At 44.5% G+C, this 16,184-nt stretch overlaps 1 protein-coding gene across 1 annotated transcript in view; it reads right to left on the bottom strand.

The window, feature by feature from the left end:
- The window catches only part of dnah7 (dynein, axonemal, heavy chain 7), a gene marked incomplete at both ends in the record, with an annotated part of 73,218 nt that extends 64,867 nt beyond the window's left edge, over positions 1 to 8,351 (bottom strand). The window contains 13 exon segments of the mRNA XM_080527685.1: positions 133 to 405; positions 711 to 890; positions 1,291 to 1,474; positions 2,217 to 2,336; positions 2,515 to 2,640; positions 2,749 to 2,821; positions 4,681 to 4,861; positions 5,471 to 5,561; positions 5,880 to 5,952; positions 5,955 to 6,030; positions 6,032 to 6,115; positions 6,741 to 6,800; positions 8,307 to 8,351. Of these exon segments, the coding sequence (XP_080383811.1) occupies positions 133 to 405; positions 711 to 890; positions 1,291 to 1,474; positions 2,217 to 2,336; positions 2,515 to 2,640; positions 2,749 to 2,821; positions 4,681 to 4,861; positions 5,471 to 5,561; positions 5,880 to 5,952; positions 5,955 to 6,030; positions 6,032 to 6,115; positions 6,741 to 6,800; positions 8,307 to 8,351 (1,566 nt within the window).
- Positions 8,352 to 16,184: the final 7,833 nt, after the last annotated feature.

The following is a 16,184-nucleotide window of genomic DNA, read 5'->3' as shown; positions in this document are numbered from 1 at the left end:
ATGTGCCTACCTTGGGGGGGAGCTGTACTGGATGTGCCTACCTTGGGTGGGAGCTGTACTGGATGTGCCTACCTTGGGGGGGAGCTGTACTGGATGTGCCTAACTTGCGGGAGCTGTACTGGATGTGCCTACCTTGCGGGAGTTGTACTGAATGTCGTCCGCCAGCTGCTGGTAGCACGTCACCTCCGTCATGATCTCCTGGAAGGAGTGCTGCTCGGACAGGAAGTGGTCCACGTCGTCCAGGGCCTGCCGGGACACCAGGGAGGCGTACTTGTCGTACAGGCGGAGGTGCTCCAGGGGCCCGGCGCTGTCCTCCCAGATCACCCTCCGCACCGCCTCCTGCTGGGCTGACAGGATCTCAGGCAGGATGATGGGCGTCAGGAAGCCCTCAGACTGGCTGCCCGGCTGGGGGGGTCGTAGGTACAAGTGCATTCACGCACTGTATTCTCACACACACACTTTGACACATACTCGCTTACGCTCACACTCAAACCCATACGCGCACACACACACACACTCACACGCTCACGCTCACACTCTAACCCATACGCACAGACACACTTTCACACACACTCGCACACGCTCACGCTCACATTGAAACCCATACGCACAGACAGACTTTCACACACACTCAAACCCCACACGCACACACACACTTTTACACACACTCTGACTCGCACTCACAAAGTGTCCGGCAGTCCCGTACTGACCCATTCGGAGTAGAGCTTGGTCTCCACGCGCGGCACCAGGCTGATGGACGCCAGCATGAGGTCGTAGACGTTGAGCAGGATGACCTCGAAGTCTTTGAACTCGGGTTCGAACACGATGTCGTTGTCCACCAGGATCAGACGCAGGACGAAGCCCGGGTGCTCGTAGGCTCGTACTGACAGCTGGAGGGGTGGACACATACACACACACACACACACACACACACGATCAACAGGTGGTGTGTGTGTGTGTGGGGGGTGCGTGCGTGCGTGTGTGAGTATGTGTGTGGTTACCGGGTCCTGGGCTATGAGGTGTGTGTGTGTGTGTGTGTGTGTGTGTGTGTGTGTGTTACCGGGTCCTGGGCTATGAGGTGTGTGTGTGTGTGTGTGTGTGTGTGTGTTACCGGGTCCTGGGCTATGAGGTGTGTGTGTGTGTGTGTGTGTATGTGTGTGTGTGTGTGTGTGTGTGTGTGTGTTACCGGGTCCTGGGCTATGAGGTGTGTGTGTGTGTGTGTGTGTGTGTGTGTTACCGGGTCCTGGGCTATGAGGTGTGTGTGTGTGTGTGTGTGTGTGTGTGTGTTACCGGGTCCTGGGCTATGAGGTGTGTGTAGGCCTGCATGGAGTCCAGGGCGAGGCTTTGCAGCTGGGAGGTCATCAGAGCCGCCACACAGTTGAAGAAGGACTGGAGTTTGGCGGCGTTGGTGTTGCTAGGCACCAGCTTACGCTTGTTCCCCTGGTAGTAGATGTGTTGGACCTCTGGAAACCACCTGACCAGAACAGAGGAAGGTGTGAGGCAGAGAAGGAGAGGACACATTGCACACATGTCCATGTCGGCATGGGTTAGAATCCTCCTGACTTCCTGCCTTCCTCTAACTGTCTCTACCCAATCAAAACCCTCTCCTCCTTACTTCCTGTCTTCCTCTAACTGTCTCTACCCAATAAAACCCCTCTCCTCCTTACTTCCTGTCTTCCTCTAACTGTCTCTACCAAATCAAAACCCTCTCCTCCTTACTTCCTGTCTTCCTCTAACTGTCTCTACCAAATCAAAACCCTCTCCTCCTTACTTCCTGTCTTCCTCTAACTGTCTCTACCAAATCAAAACCCTCTCCTCCTTACTTCCTGCCTTCCTCTACTGTCTCTACCCAATCAAAACCCTCTCCTCCTTACTTCCTGTCTTCCTCTAACTGTCTCTACCCAATCAAAACCCTCTCCTCCTTACTTCCTGTCTTCAAGAGTGGTCTACAAGAGTGGGACTGAGACAATCCCAAAAATAACCTTTAAAAAAAAGGTATGATGTTGGCCAAGTGGATGACTTTGACAGCCTACGTGTGAATTATGAATGATAAACATGCTTTCATCATCACCTCTATGGAGCGATAAACAACACAATCCTGTGTGTCTGTCTGCAGACACAGCCAAGCTCAAACGTAACGTTAACATTGTATAAAGAATGCCTGAGAAGCCGTGTGATTCTGCTGTGTCAGCGCAGGGGTGGAGAGACAACGGTACTTTTTGAGGAGGATGTCCTTGGCACACTGGACGTGTCGGGTGACCAGGTGCTGGAAGATGGACAGCTCCATGGACTCCTCGCTGCTGTGGAACTCCTCCACGTCGATCAGACGCATCCTCCTATCAGGAGACATGGGAGGGGAGGAGAGAGGAAGAGAGGATGAGGAGGGGAGGTCCAGTAGTGTGTAGTGTACTCACCTGGAGGACTCATACAGGTCCAGTAGTGTGTAGTGTACTCACCTGGAGGACACATACGACCTGTATGTGTCCTCCAGGTTAATAGTGTGTGTGTATTCACCTGAAGGACACATGCCACAGGTCCAGGACTGACAGCATAGTGGGGTTGATGGAGTGAAGCTTGTCTCTCATCCTCTTCTTGGCGTGGAGGAAGGACTTGTTCCAGGGTTTAGGCAGCACCTCCAGTCTTAGGGAGGGAAACACGTTGTAAGTTGTAAATAAACACCACAATGGGAAAACTGTCTCCACTGACCGAGCCTGTGTTGTGTGGCGTTGGTCGTCTCCAGGGACTCACTCTGCTCTGTGGGGCGGGAGGTCCTTCACCTTCTCCTCATCAGGCTGCCTCGGGTCACGCAGCACAAAGTTAACTGGGAACAAACATGTTCACACCTTTCAATGCCTTAATAACAACCTAATACTGCATGTTCACGCCTTTCAATGCCATAATAACAACCTAATACTGCATGTTCACGCCTTTCAATGCCTTAATAACAACCTACAGCATGTTCACGCCTTTCAATGCCTTAATAACAACCTACAGCATGTTCACGCCTTTCAATACCTTAATAACAACCTAATACAGCATGTTCACGCCTTTCAATGCCTTAATAACAACCTAATACAGCATGTTCACGCCTTTCAATGCCTTAATAACAACCTAATACAGCATGTTCACGCCTTTCAATACCTTAATAACAACCTACAGCATGTTCACGCCTTTCAATGCCTTAATAACAACCTACAGCATGTTCACGCCTTTCAATACCTTAATAACAACCTAATACAGCATGTTCACGCCTTTCAATGCCTTAATAACAACCTAATACAGCATGTTCACGCCTTTCAATGCCTTAATAACAACCTAATACAGCATGTTCACGGCTTTCAATGCCTTAATAACAACCTAATACTGCATGTTCACGCCTTTCAATACCTTAATAACAACCTAATACTGCATGTTCACGCCTTTCAATGCCTTAATAACAACCTAATACAGCATGTTCACGCCTTTCAATGCCTTAATAAAAACCTACAGCATGTTCACGCCTTTCAATGCCTTAATAACAACCTAATACAGCATGTTCACGCCTTTCAATACCTTAATAACAACCTAATACAGCATGTTCACGCCTTTCAATGCCTTAATAACAACCTACAGCATGTTCACGCCTTTCAATGCCTTAATAACAACCTAATACAGCATGTTCACGCCTTTCAATGCCTTAATAACAACCTAATACAGCATGTTCACGCCTTTCAATGCCTTAATAACAACCTACAGCATGTTCACGCCTTTCAATGCCTTAATAACAACCTAATACAGCATGTTCACGCCTTTCAATGCCTTAATAACAACCTAATACAGCATGTTCACACCTTTCAATGCCTTAATAACAACCTAATACAGCATGTTCACACCTTTCAATACCTTAATAACAACCTACAGCATGTACACACACGCCTTTCAATGCCTTAATAACAACCTAATACAGCATGTTCACGCCTTTCAATGCCTTAATAACAACCTAATACAGCATGTTCACGCCTTTCAATGCCTTAATAACAACCTAATGCTGCATGTTCACGCCTTTCAATGCCTTAATAACAACCTAATGCTGCATGTTCACGCCTTTCAATACCTTAATAACAACCTACAGCATGTTCACGCCTTTCAATGCCTTAATAACAACCTACAGCATGTTCACACCTTTCAATACCTTAATAACAACCTAATACAGCATGTTCACGCCTTTCAATGCCTTAATAACAACCTACAGCATGTACACACACACCTTTCAATACCTTAATAACAACCTACAGCATGTTCACGCCTTTCAATGCCTTAATAACAACCTACAGCATGTTCACGCCTTTCAATACCTTAATAACAACCTAATACTGCATGTTCACACCTTTCAATGCCTTAATAACAACCTACAGCATGTTCACACCTTTCAATACCTTAATAACAACCTAATACAGCATGTTCACGCCTTTCAATGCCTTAATAACAACCTAATACAGCATGTTCACGCCTTTCAATGCCTTAATAACAACCTAATGCTGCATGTTCACGCCTTTCAATACCTTAATAACAACCTACAGCATGTTCACGCCTTTCAATACCTTAATAACAACCTACAGCTACCCAATCCAGTAACAGAGACAGAGAGAGAATATATATATGAGTGTGTGTGTGTGTGTGTGTGTGTGTGTGTGTGTGTACCTATGGCTTTCTTGACGCTGAACAGGTAGTCCTCCCTCATCTCGTCAGACAGCAGCTCGATGGTCCTGGCCTGCCTCTTCAGGTGGGCGGGCACCAGGCGCAGAACGTTCTCCAGCCACGACTCTGGCATGGACGCCACATGCTCCGTGTCGATGCCGTGACGGATGTAGTAGTCATATCTCTGATAGGAACAGATACAGTAGTAATATCACTGATAGGAACAGATACAGTAGTAATATCTCTGATAGGAACAGATACAGTAGTAATATCTCTGATAGAACAGATACAGTAGTAATATCTCTGATAGAACAGATACAGTAGTAATATCTCTGATAGGAACAGATACAGTAGTAATATCTCTGATAGTAACAGATACAGTAGTAATATCTCTGATAGGACAGATACAGTAGTAATATCTCTGACCAGACCAGACCAGAATAGACCAGACCAGACCAGACCAGACCAGATCAGACCAGACCAGACCAGACCAGACCAGAAGACCAGACCAGACCAGACCAGAATAGACCAGAATAGACCAGACCAGACCAGACCAGACCAGACCAGAATAGACCAGACCAGACCAGACCAGAATAGACCAGACCAGACCAGACCAGAATAGACCAGACCAGAATAGACCAGACCAGATCAGACCAGACCAGAATAGACCAGATCAGACCAGACCAGATCAGAACAGACCAGAACAGATCAGAATAGACCAGACCAGAATAGACCAGACCAGACCAGACTAGACCAGACCAGAATAGACCAGACCAGAGTGTGTGTTACTCACCAGCATGTTAATCTCTGTGTTGGTGGCAGGGCCACAGGGCGGAGGCTGGCTGTCCTCTACCGTGGGTTCACCTGGAGATGTCTCCTGGTGGCTGGAACACACAGAGGGGAAGGGAGTCACACAGCTGTGGAAGTCAACACTTGGATGGTTGTCACATGGGTGTCATAAGGATCGGGAGGTGGACATTACATTTACATTTTTACCATTTAGCAGATGCCTTTATCCAAAGCGACTTGGACAGATGGATGGATGGATGGATGAGTCAGTTTATGTATAGATAATAAATTAGAGAGTAAGCAGCTGGATGGATGATAGATAGATAGAGATAGATCTATGGATGGATGGATGCATGGATAGAGGTATAGATGGATGGAGGTATATATGGATTGATGGAGGCTATTGGACTCACTTAAGGATTCTGACCAGCGTGCTGCGGAGGTGTTCTCGGTCCTTCTTGGGCTGGGCGTGGCTGCTCCTGCTGGGTCCGCCCCCTCTGACCCCAGCCCCGCCTCCATGCTCTGAGAGTCCTCCACACCTCTGCTCAGGCTGTGGGCGTGCCCCAACCCCAGCCCCGCCCCCGGCCCGGCCCCCAGCCCCCCACAGGTCGAAGGAAGGGGTCTCCTGCCACCGGGGTTTGGACCGAACCTGGAAGCACCAACACATTGGAATGGTTTAATGGAATAAAAATAAAACATATCATAGAAAATCTACGACGGCGGTTGTTAACTGGAAGGGACACTAGTGAGCAGTGGCGTAATTTGCCTAGGGTGCGTGGGTTATGCGAACCCATGAACAGGATTTTACACCCTGCAGGGGGGCCCCTGGGAGAGAGAATTTTTATTTTATTTTTATTTTTAAAAATGGTATTGTATTTTATATCGTTGGAAAGCCTGATCAGTCACCTTTACAACGAGGTACAACTTGTAAGGATCATGCATTCGTGGAATGAGCAACACAGCTAAACGTGTGGGTAGCGGCCCAAACATATTTGCCAAAATCCCCTATATTCTTCTGTTGGTATTCACTCTCGTTTTGAGTTGCTTGGTGGATTGGATGATTGCACTCTCCCACAGTAATAAGGAAAAAACTACACATATTGACCGATTGACACTGGCCCGGATGTGACGTTGGGCTAATGGAATGCTCAATGTCGTTGAGGAACACAGCAAAAGCTCACAACACCAACTCTCTAGTTCATATATGTAACCGTGGGTAAACGTGTCTGTCATAAATAATAACATTGCAGAGAGACCTGAGATGACGTCACTACCTGTGGCAGTTGAGGCAGGAGGAGACGCACGGTGTCATCGGTCTGGGGCCTCTTCTTATTCTGGAAAGGGAACGCCGTCCAGAGGGCAACAGTTGAAACAGGTGGTGAGCAGGGTGGGAGGGGTACAGCTTAGCCACCGTACAGTTAACAGCACTATATCCAAAAAATGACCGCCATAGGAAATTAATGGATAACACAAGTTGTAACAAGCTACAACATTCCAGGATGTATCAGACCTGTTCAAATACCTCATATATAAAGTTTGACAAATTTCAAACTTAAACAATTAGGTGTTTGTTATGGGAACCCTTCTCTTTCCCGTGCTTATTTGCCCATCCGAACCAGACCTTCCAGACTAAACATTGTTTAGTCTGGAAGGTGTGGTTCACCTGGGGTGAAAGAGAAGGGTTCCCATAACTCTGGAAGGTCTGGTTCTGATGGACACATAAGCACGGGAAAGAGAAGGGTTCCCATAAGAAACACTGAAATGTATCAAACGAGACAGGTGTTTGTTATGGGAACCCTTCTCTTTCCCGTGCTTATGAAATGTATCAAATGAAACAGGTGTTTGTTACGGGAACCCTTCTCTTTCCCGTGCTTATATGCCCATCCAGTTATTCAGGTTAACCAATAGTCTACATTGTTTATGTCTCATCAAATTTTGCACAGTATATGTTGAGATGTTGAAGGAGTGATCCAATGTGTTGTTTGGCAGAGATATATAGGGCCGGTTTCACAGACAAGGCTTAAGCCTAGTCCTGGACTAAATCACACTTTCAATGTAAAATCTCCATTGAAGATGCTTTTTAGTCTAGGATTAGTCCTAAGCCTTGTCTGTGAAACCAGCCCATAGAGTTTCAGAGTGTAACTGCCCTTCTTATTTGAAATTCTCAAAAACTGAAATGAAATATTCAATTTCTACTGTGTATTTAGTCACATTACAGTAATTTGGTCATATCTATGTTCATTTTTTAACATCTCACAGGTCTCAGCTTTCACCAGGTACCAAATTTAGCAAATTTGACCATGTAGTTTTGGAGATATGAAGCAGTTAATCAGACCGGTCTAATTAGACCGGGAATACCAAGGATGGGGGGGCAAACATGAACACAACCGGAGGGTTAAACAAACCTGGACATGTATGTTGACACATGTAAGACAAAATCTTCCCCAAATCTTTTTTTTTAATGGTGATTAAGTAGCGCAACCCAGAAACCAGTGGGTGGGCACCCTAAACAGTCTTGTATAAGGACATTTATTAATAATAATAACAACAATAACAATAATGATGATAATAATAATAATAATAATAATAATAATAATACATTAGACTTATATAGCGCCTTTCTAGACACTCAAAGACGCTTTACAAACTGAAAAGATCGAGTAGTGATACTAGTAAAAAGAAACAAAAGATAAATAAACAAGTATAGGGGTCTAATTAATTTTTAGATGACTAAATCTAAATGTCTTTCTATGACAATCTACTCTGTAAGGACATTTGAATTGACAACTCACAAATTAATCATCACATCCCATCACAGCAACAATGATCTATAATCTTACCACATCCTTGCCTGGAGGCTCACTCCCTTTCTTCACCTTCTTCATTCTGAAATCAGAAACAACACTAGCAGGGTAGACACAGGACTCTGGAGGTTAATTTGAAAGTGACAGTTGGATCTAAGTGACAGTTGGATCTAAGTGACAGTTGGATCTAAGTGACAGTTGGATCTAAGTGACAGTTGGATCTAAGTGACAGTTGACACTAGAACAGCCGTGTCTATGTTACCCACTCAGGGTATATACAGGAATCTGGAGGTTAATTTCAATACTTTTCTAAGACTTTTTAAAGACCTTGTCAATATTTTTCCAGACCTCACCGCCACTTGGAGCTGTAACCGTTGACATCAGTGACAACTTTAACTCAACAGTTTTAGTTTGCAATAGACCACTATCATACAACACAATGTCCGGTTCATCTTTGTTTTTTAATAAAACTAATAAATTCACGAACTTTTACTAATAGTTTTTAGGACTCAAACTCTTTGGACAGAGTCTAATTCAGAAAAATACCTACAAAATTCAAGACCTCATAAAATCGTGATAAGACTTTTTAATACTTATTAAGGGTCTTGATTTTCCCAAAATTGATTTATCAACTTTTAATACTTTTCAAGACACCGCAGATACCCTGTAACCTGAACTGAACCTGGTTAGATAGGTTAGATGGGTTAGATAGGTTAGATTGGTTAGATAGGTTAGATAGGTTAGATAGGTTAGATAGGTTAGACTGGTTGGATGGGTAGCTAGCTGCTAGCTGCTAACTAACATGTTACCTGACCTTGCCAGAGGGCTTGCTGCTAATCACACTTAGCATAAACGAGGAGGCTTTAGGTAAGTTATGACGCCAGTCCTGATTACCATTTGAATAATTAACCATTTGAATAATTAACCATCTGAATAATTAACCATGTCTTACCTGTTTTCAGCTGAGCTAGTCAGCTAGCAGCAATGTTGTTTTGGAAAGAGCTGTTTACATGTCGTTGCTAAGCAACGGAGCTGTTTACATGTCCTTGCTATAAGCAACGGATGCCACGTTTTTTGCGAACCTCGATGGTGGGGAAGGATAATAATAATAATAATATAATATAAGAATAATCCTAATTATTATTCGGATAGAGTGTATTGTTTTGGTATGAAATCCAGGGGAAATAATATCTAATATGTGCCAATGGCAATTCGTGAGTTCAGAATGATATGGTTCTCTCTCCGTTTAAAATGAGAAGGTTCTCTCTCCGTTTAGAATGAGAAGGTTCTATCTCCGTTTAGAATGAGAAGATTCTATCTCCGTTTAGAATGATATCTATCTCCGTTTAGAATGATAAGGTTCTATCTCAGTTTAGAATGATAAGGTTCTATCTCAGTTTAGAATGATAAGGTTCTATCTCCGTGTCAAGTTATGTGTTGGTTTTCTGTGCTTCCCCTAACTTGAAAGGGCTTTGACCGTTTGACCAGAGTTTCACTGGGACTCCACTCTTTCTGCATCCAATGACCAGACAGCAATTATCTTTCTCCTTTTATTTTGGACTTAATTTTGTCTCTTTTTCATCAGAATTACAAGTAGTAGCAGTAGTAGTAGGTGAAAAACCTTGAAAAGGTATAAACACAAAATATAGCGGCTAAGAAACAATATGAAAGAATTTACAATGCAATAAAACATTATACATTTACAATGCAATAAAACATTCCAAAATGATGCACCGCCCCTTTAACTTCACCATGAACTGAACTTGATATCAAACACCCAACAGCAACCAATTGGCTATCAAACAAATCCAAGATATCAAACAAACAACAACACACATCCAAGGGGTAGTGGTGGTCTAGTCATGGATAGTGAGTTGGACTTGGGATCGGAAGGTTGTGAGTTCAAATCCCGCCTGAAACCACACCACTACTAGTGTGCCCTTGAGTAAGGCACTTAGCCCTCAGTTACTCCAGGGGGAATGTCCCTGTAATTCGTAATTGTAAATCGCTTTGGATTAAAGGCGTCTGCTAAATGGCAAAATTAATTAATTCATTAAGTCATCTCACCGTCAGCCACTCTGGTCTCTGCAAACAGTTGGTTGCAATAGGCAAATGTTCCTACCACAGTGTGTTTGTTGAACTGAATCCTCAACTGGGACTGCAGACTAAAGGGAGTGGTGATTGTTCAGGTGAGCTGCTGGGTGATTAGTGAATTGATTTCAGCTGTGCAGGCCATGACTGTCATCTCATGTTTCTCCTCTGGGGGGAATGGGAGCCAAACCCATGTTGGGATGGCTGAGTTATCTTAACATGGTGCCCCCTTATGGGCACCCCTTAACACAGGCACCCGTTAACATGGGGCACCCGTTAACATGGGGCACTCTCAAAAAACATTTACAGGAGGCTGCAATCCGTAACTGGACCCTCTAAATCAAAAATCAGATTAAAAGACCAGAACTACCCACTGTACATACTTTGTGTTTTGTCCCCCGCCCCCACCTGTGGTGTATGTCCCCACCTGTCCTACCCGCTGTACATACCTTATGTTTTGTTGTATTGTTCTTCCCATGATGGATGTATGTTTATCTTGTAGATAGTAATAGTTATTTGTCTGTATTATCTTGTAGATAGTACTAGTTTTTTTTGTCTGTCTTACATGTAACGATGAATTGAGAATCAAGGACCCCAATTGAAATAAGCCAGTGGCTTTCTTGGGTTTTTATCCTGTTAGTTGACCTTGTATGTAATATGTACTTTCATGTACCTACTTCTGCAAATCTTCTAATAAAGTTTTCAATCAATCAATCAAAACATGGGGCACCCGTTAACACGGGGCACCACTTAACATGGGGCATCCCTTAACATGGGGCACCCGTTAACATGGGGCACCCGTTAACATGGGGCACCCCTTAACATGGGGCACCCGTTAACATGGGGCACCACTTAACATGGGGCACCCCTTAACATGGGGCACCCCTTAACATGGGGCACCCCTTAACATGGGGCACCCCTTAACATGGGGCACCCGTTAACATGGGGCACCCCTTAACATGGGGCACCCGTTAACACAGGCACCCGTTAACACAGGCACCACTACCCCCTTCTCCTTCTGTATTGATCCTCAATGATCTTTCCCTGTTACTCCTCCCTCAAACTAAAAAACGCATTCTGTTTGCTGGTCTGACGGCAGCAAAAAAAATGGTTGCCACACGTTGGAAGCCTCCACATTCACTTTCATTCAAACAATGGGTTTTAAGTTTTTTGGATGTGGTTTATTTGGAACTTTCTACAGCCCGTATGCATGGTGCTAAAGAGGCAAATATTAATCTGTGGATATCCACAGCTGTTGATCTGAAAAATCTTTTGAGTTGAGTGTAGGTCATCACAACTGTAACTGACTTGTCCTCTGGTCCCTGGGGTGGGTGGGTGGGGGTTATTTGTTTTACTTTATTTTACGTTGTGGGTCCCGACTTGTAATGTATGTCCCGACTCCCTAATACCTAGAAGCTATATTGTAATTTGTGTGTTGTGGCGTGGTTGTATGGGCTGTTGGGGGGGTTGATTGCAGGATGTGGCCTTGTTGTCTTGTTTTGTCATTATGTTTGTTTGTTTTAAAAGAAAATAAAGAAATATTTGATCACAAAAAACACAGGCACCACTTAACATGGGGTACCCCTTAACATGGGGCACCCCTTAACATGGGCACCCCTTAACATAGGCACCCGTTAACATGGGCACCCCTTAACATGGGGCACCCGTTAACACAGGCACCCGTTAACATGGGCACCCCTTAACATGGGCACCCCTTAACATGGGCGCCGAAATGAAAAGCACACATGAAAACATGGAAAGCACAACAGCACTGCTGCAGCATTCATCATCTTCTAAGCAGGGAGAGTCATTGTCTTTCCCCTGGGGACGCTCTGAAAAACTGCTCATATAACACTCACTTTGATTTGAGTTCAACGATATCAAAGAGGCTGGCATTTATTGAGAATGGATGAATTCAAATGTAAATGATGTAAATAAGTACATGTCAGTAAAATACTGGTACATGATTAAGTCGTTGTCATCTTGGGGTGGGGTGGGGGGGGGGGGTTGTGGGGGGGGTTGTGGGGGAGCATTTCTTGAGAAGGGTATTTGTCTGTAATGTTGTAATGCCACAGATGGCCAATAGGTGGCGATCATGCTTTGGAATGCTAGGCACCAGGTAGCCCTTACTGGAAGACTGGGAACAATAGATCTGATGGGTGGGATGTTGAGGAATCAGTGTCATCAATAATAGAAATGACCTATACTTCATGTTAATCTCTACATGCCTAAACATGTGTCCCAGATTGAGGAGTTTTCATTTAGAACAAATAATTGATTTGTTCTTACTGTTGTTTTTGATATAGATGATCTCAGCCCCAGCTTGTACTTTGCACTCATCAAGGAGAACAAATCAATCGGCGTTGCTCTAACGACTGTCGCCTGTGTCATGTACAGTAGCCACCCAAACAAAGAAGTGCTAAAAGTCACTGTGCGAATGATTGAATTGGCTAAAAGCCTTAGCCTACACTAGCCTAAATGCTAAGTCCTCGCCATCTGAGGCCATCTGAGGCAGCTCAGAAAATTCCACCTACCAAAGACCACACTGGTGAATTTCTACACAGCCATGATTGAGTTCATCGTCACCTCCGCCATCATCATCTGGTTCCCCGCTGCAGCGGCCAAGGACAAGGCCAAGCTGCAGCGGGTGATACGCTCAGCGGAGAGGGTGATTGGCTGCCCTTTGCCCCCCCTTGAGGCCCTGTTTAAAAGTAGGGCTTTGGGGAGGGCCAGGAAGATCATGGCTGACCCCGCACACCCAGGACACGGTCTCTTCGCCCCGCTCCCCTCAGGCAGGAGGGTGCGGTCCCTAAAAACTGTGAAGGCCCGACATGCCCCCCCCCTGACCTGACCCCTATCTATCTACCCTCCCTCCACCCCCACCCCGAGAGCTTTGGACTTTCTGGATATGAACACTTGAACACTTGATCTCTGCACTTTATATTTATATTAATTATGACTCTTGCACTATGATGTTGGTTTGCACTGTCTTGTCCTGTCTTGCACCTGTCCTGCTGTAAACCGTGCTCCATTGTCCCAAACCAGATTCCTAACATGTTTACATGTCATGGCAATAAAGTCTTCTGATTCTGATTCTGATTCATCAACCTGGTTCAGTCTTCCGACCAGTAGACATGTGTTGTTGTTTTGATCATGGTTCCACTCTGAATGGATTGTGTCCAGTAATGATCCATCCCGTTATGAACACCCTCTGGTCTGTTCTGATGAGATTAGAAATGCCTTTGGATTGGACCGCTTTACTGTAATGACATGAGATATGTCTGCTTTACTGTAATGACATGCGATATGTCTGCTTTACTGTAATGACATGAGATATGTCTGCTTTACTGTAATGACATGAGATATGTCTGCTTTACTGTAATGACATGAGATATGTCTGCTTTACTGTAATGACATGAGATATGTCTGCACGGAAACTGATTTTAATTTGTTTCAACTGTGTTTATTGAGTGTGGGCTCTCTGTCTGCTTCAGCATGTTGCACTTTATTTTCAATAATACCTTTTACAGATAATAATAATAATAATGATAATAATAATAATAATAATAATAATAATAATAATGATGATGATGATGATGATGATGATAATTATAATAATGATAAATAGGCTAGGTCATATAAGTGCTTTTCAGTAAAACCCAAAGACACATCACATAATAAAGAGGACAAAAATGTATTTATATTTTCATATTTATCTAAAATGTTGTTGTTGAGATATTCTGACAGCATAATATATTAGCCTATATAGAGGAATATGTTCCCCCGAGGTCTTGTCTGAGATGGACTCCATCACCCTAATGTATTCTGTCTGGCTGTCTGTCTGTCAGACACTTGTTTGGATGTTCCACCTTGTACACTAATGACCTGTCTCCCCCCCTCCCCGCCTTACTCCGCCCTCTCCCCCTGGGTTTCACCTCCTCCTTACTGCCCCCTCTCCCCCTGGGTTTCACCTCCTGCCTACGGCCCCCTCTCCCCCTGGGTTTCACCTCCTGCTTACGGCCCCCTCTCCCCCTGGGTTTCATCCTCTACCCTCTCTCTCCTCCTCTGACCCCCCCAAACTCCCCTCTTTTCCCCCACCCCCTCACCTCTTCTCCCTCCCTCTCTCTCCCCCTCCCTCCCCTCCAGATCAAATCACTGACGGTGTCTATGGGTCATCAGCTCATGAAGATGGAGGCAGAGGAGCAGAGCAAAAGTAGTGATGTGATGAGATGAGCCTTGACGCTGATGTGCTTCCCTTCACCAGGAAGACCCCCCACTCTTTCTTTTTGGGGGGGGGGGGGAGGGGAGGGTTGACCCCACACCCCCATCCGTCGAAAGACTAGACACCCCATTCCCTTACCCCTACTATACACATCATTCCCCCAACTCCTTTCAGCCATGGACCCCCTCACCACCCCACCCAGTTCTGCCCTGCTCTCACCTTGCCTCCTCTGTTGTGATCAGAAGAAGCAGGTTGAATAAAGACTATGCACTTTTCTTTGTGGTGGTCTAGTGGATAGTGAGTTGGACTTGTGATCGGAAGGTTGTGAGTTCAAATCCCGCCTGAAGCCACACCACTACTAGTGTGCCCTTGAGTAAGGCACTTAGCCCTCAGTTACTCCAGGGGGAATGTCCCTGTAATTCGTAATGGTAAATCGCTTTGGATAAAAGCGTCTGCTAAATGGCAAAATTATAAATTAAATTAAAATTATTATTTTCCCCTCAGTGACACTATACACATTCTAGAGTCTTTTGTGTCCGTTCTATTTGTCTATACTACATTCGATTCACAAGTTAGGTAGAGTCAGACTTAATTATTGAAAAATTACCTGTGTTATATGTATGTAATATACATGTATTGATTGACTTCTAGCTTCCTCAGTATCAATAGATGATATTGACCTGATTGAATGAGGTCTTCAACACTTATATTAAAAAGACAGATTTTGTATCATTTGCGTGACTTGAGAATTGCCGACATGCAGACCTTTTTTAGCAGAGAGTGTCACATGCACTGGAGCCGATAGAGACTCTGGCATGTCCTCAGATAACGAGGTGTGAGCGCTGGCAGAGAGTCCCAGTCCCAGAGCAACACCTCTTTACAAGACCTCCATTACAATAGAATAGCCCCTCATCCAAAGACAACTTCATGCCCACTTAAAAACTGAAGTCAAAGTGGGTTTATTGTCTGTGAGTAAGTATTAAATGGTTGGATTGCAAAGGGTGTCAACAATGTCATGTGTACTATATAATAAACATATATATATAATGTATATATATATATATATATATATATATATATATAATTATACACAATGACTAAATGTTAAAATACACCCTATGTCAGTTCCCTAACTTTCATTTAACATGATAAGTCATCTACTGCACATGATAATAGTAATCTGAGGATGGCAGTGTTTGATTTAGACGCGTTTGTGGCTAATCCTACTCTGGGTCAGGTGGATGACTGTAGGAAGGAGGATTTGCATGACATTGCAAAATATTTTAACATGTCTATTTCTTGAGCTCTTGTTAAACGGGAACTGAAAGCTACCGTCATAAATGGGCTCATACAGCAGGGGGTTTTGACATCACAGGTTGTGGGGGGAACAGCTGGTATGGTGGTCAGGGATATGGAAGTGGCGTCCTCTGGGGAGAAACAGGCTGAGCAGTCGCCTGGTCCTGCTACTCCCGCTGTGGCACATAGGGCGGAAGATAGGAAGGCGTTCACTTTACCACCCTATTACGCTCCCTCCACAGGAACATCTCCTAGTCCTACGGTGGATGCCCGGCTTAGGTTGCGTTTAACTCGTCTCCAACTGG

This window comes from Nansenia antarctica (assembly GCF_963989245.1).
Source record: "Nansenia antarctica genome assembly, chromosome: 3".
In the NCBI taxonomy this organism is placed as follows: Eukaryota; Metazoa; Chordata; class Actinopteri; order Argentiniformes; family Microstomatidae; genus Nansenia; species Nansenia antarctica.
The sequence above is the reverse complement of the archived record's forward strand: the minus strand, read 5'-3'. Positions and strand labels throughout refer to the sequence as shown.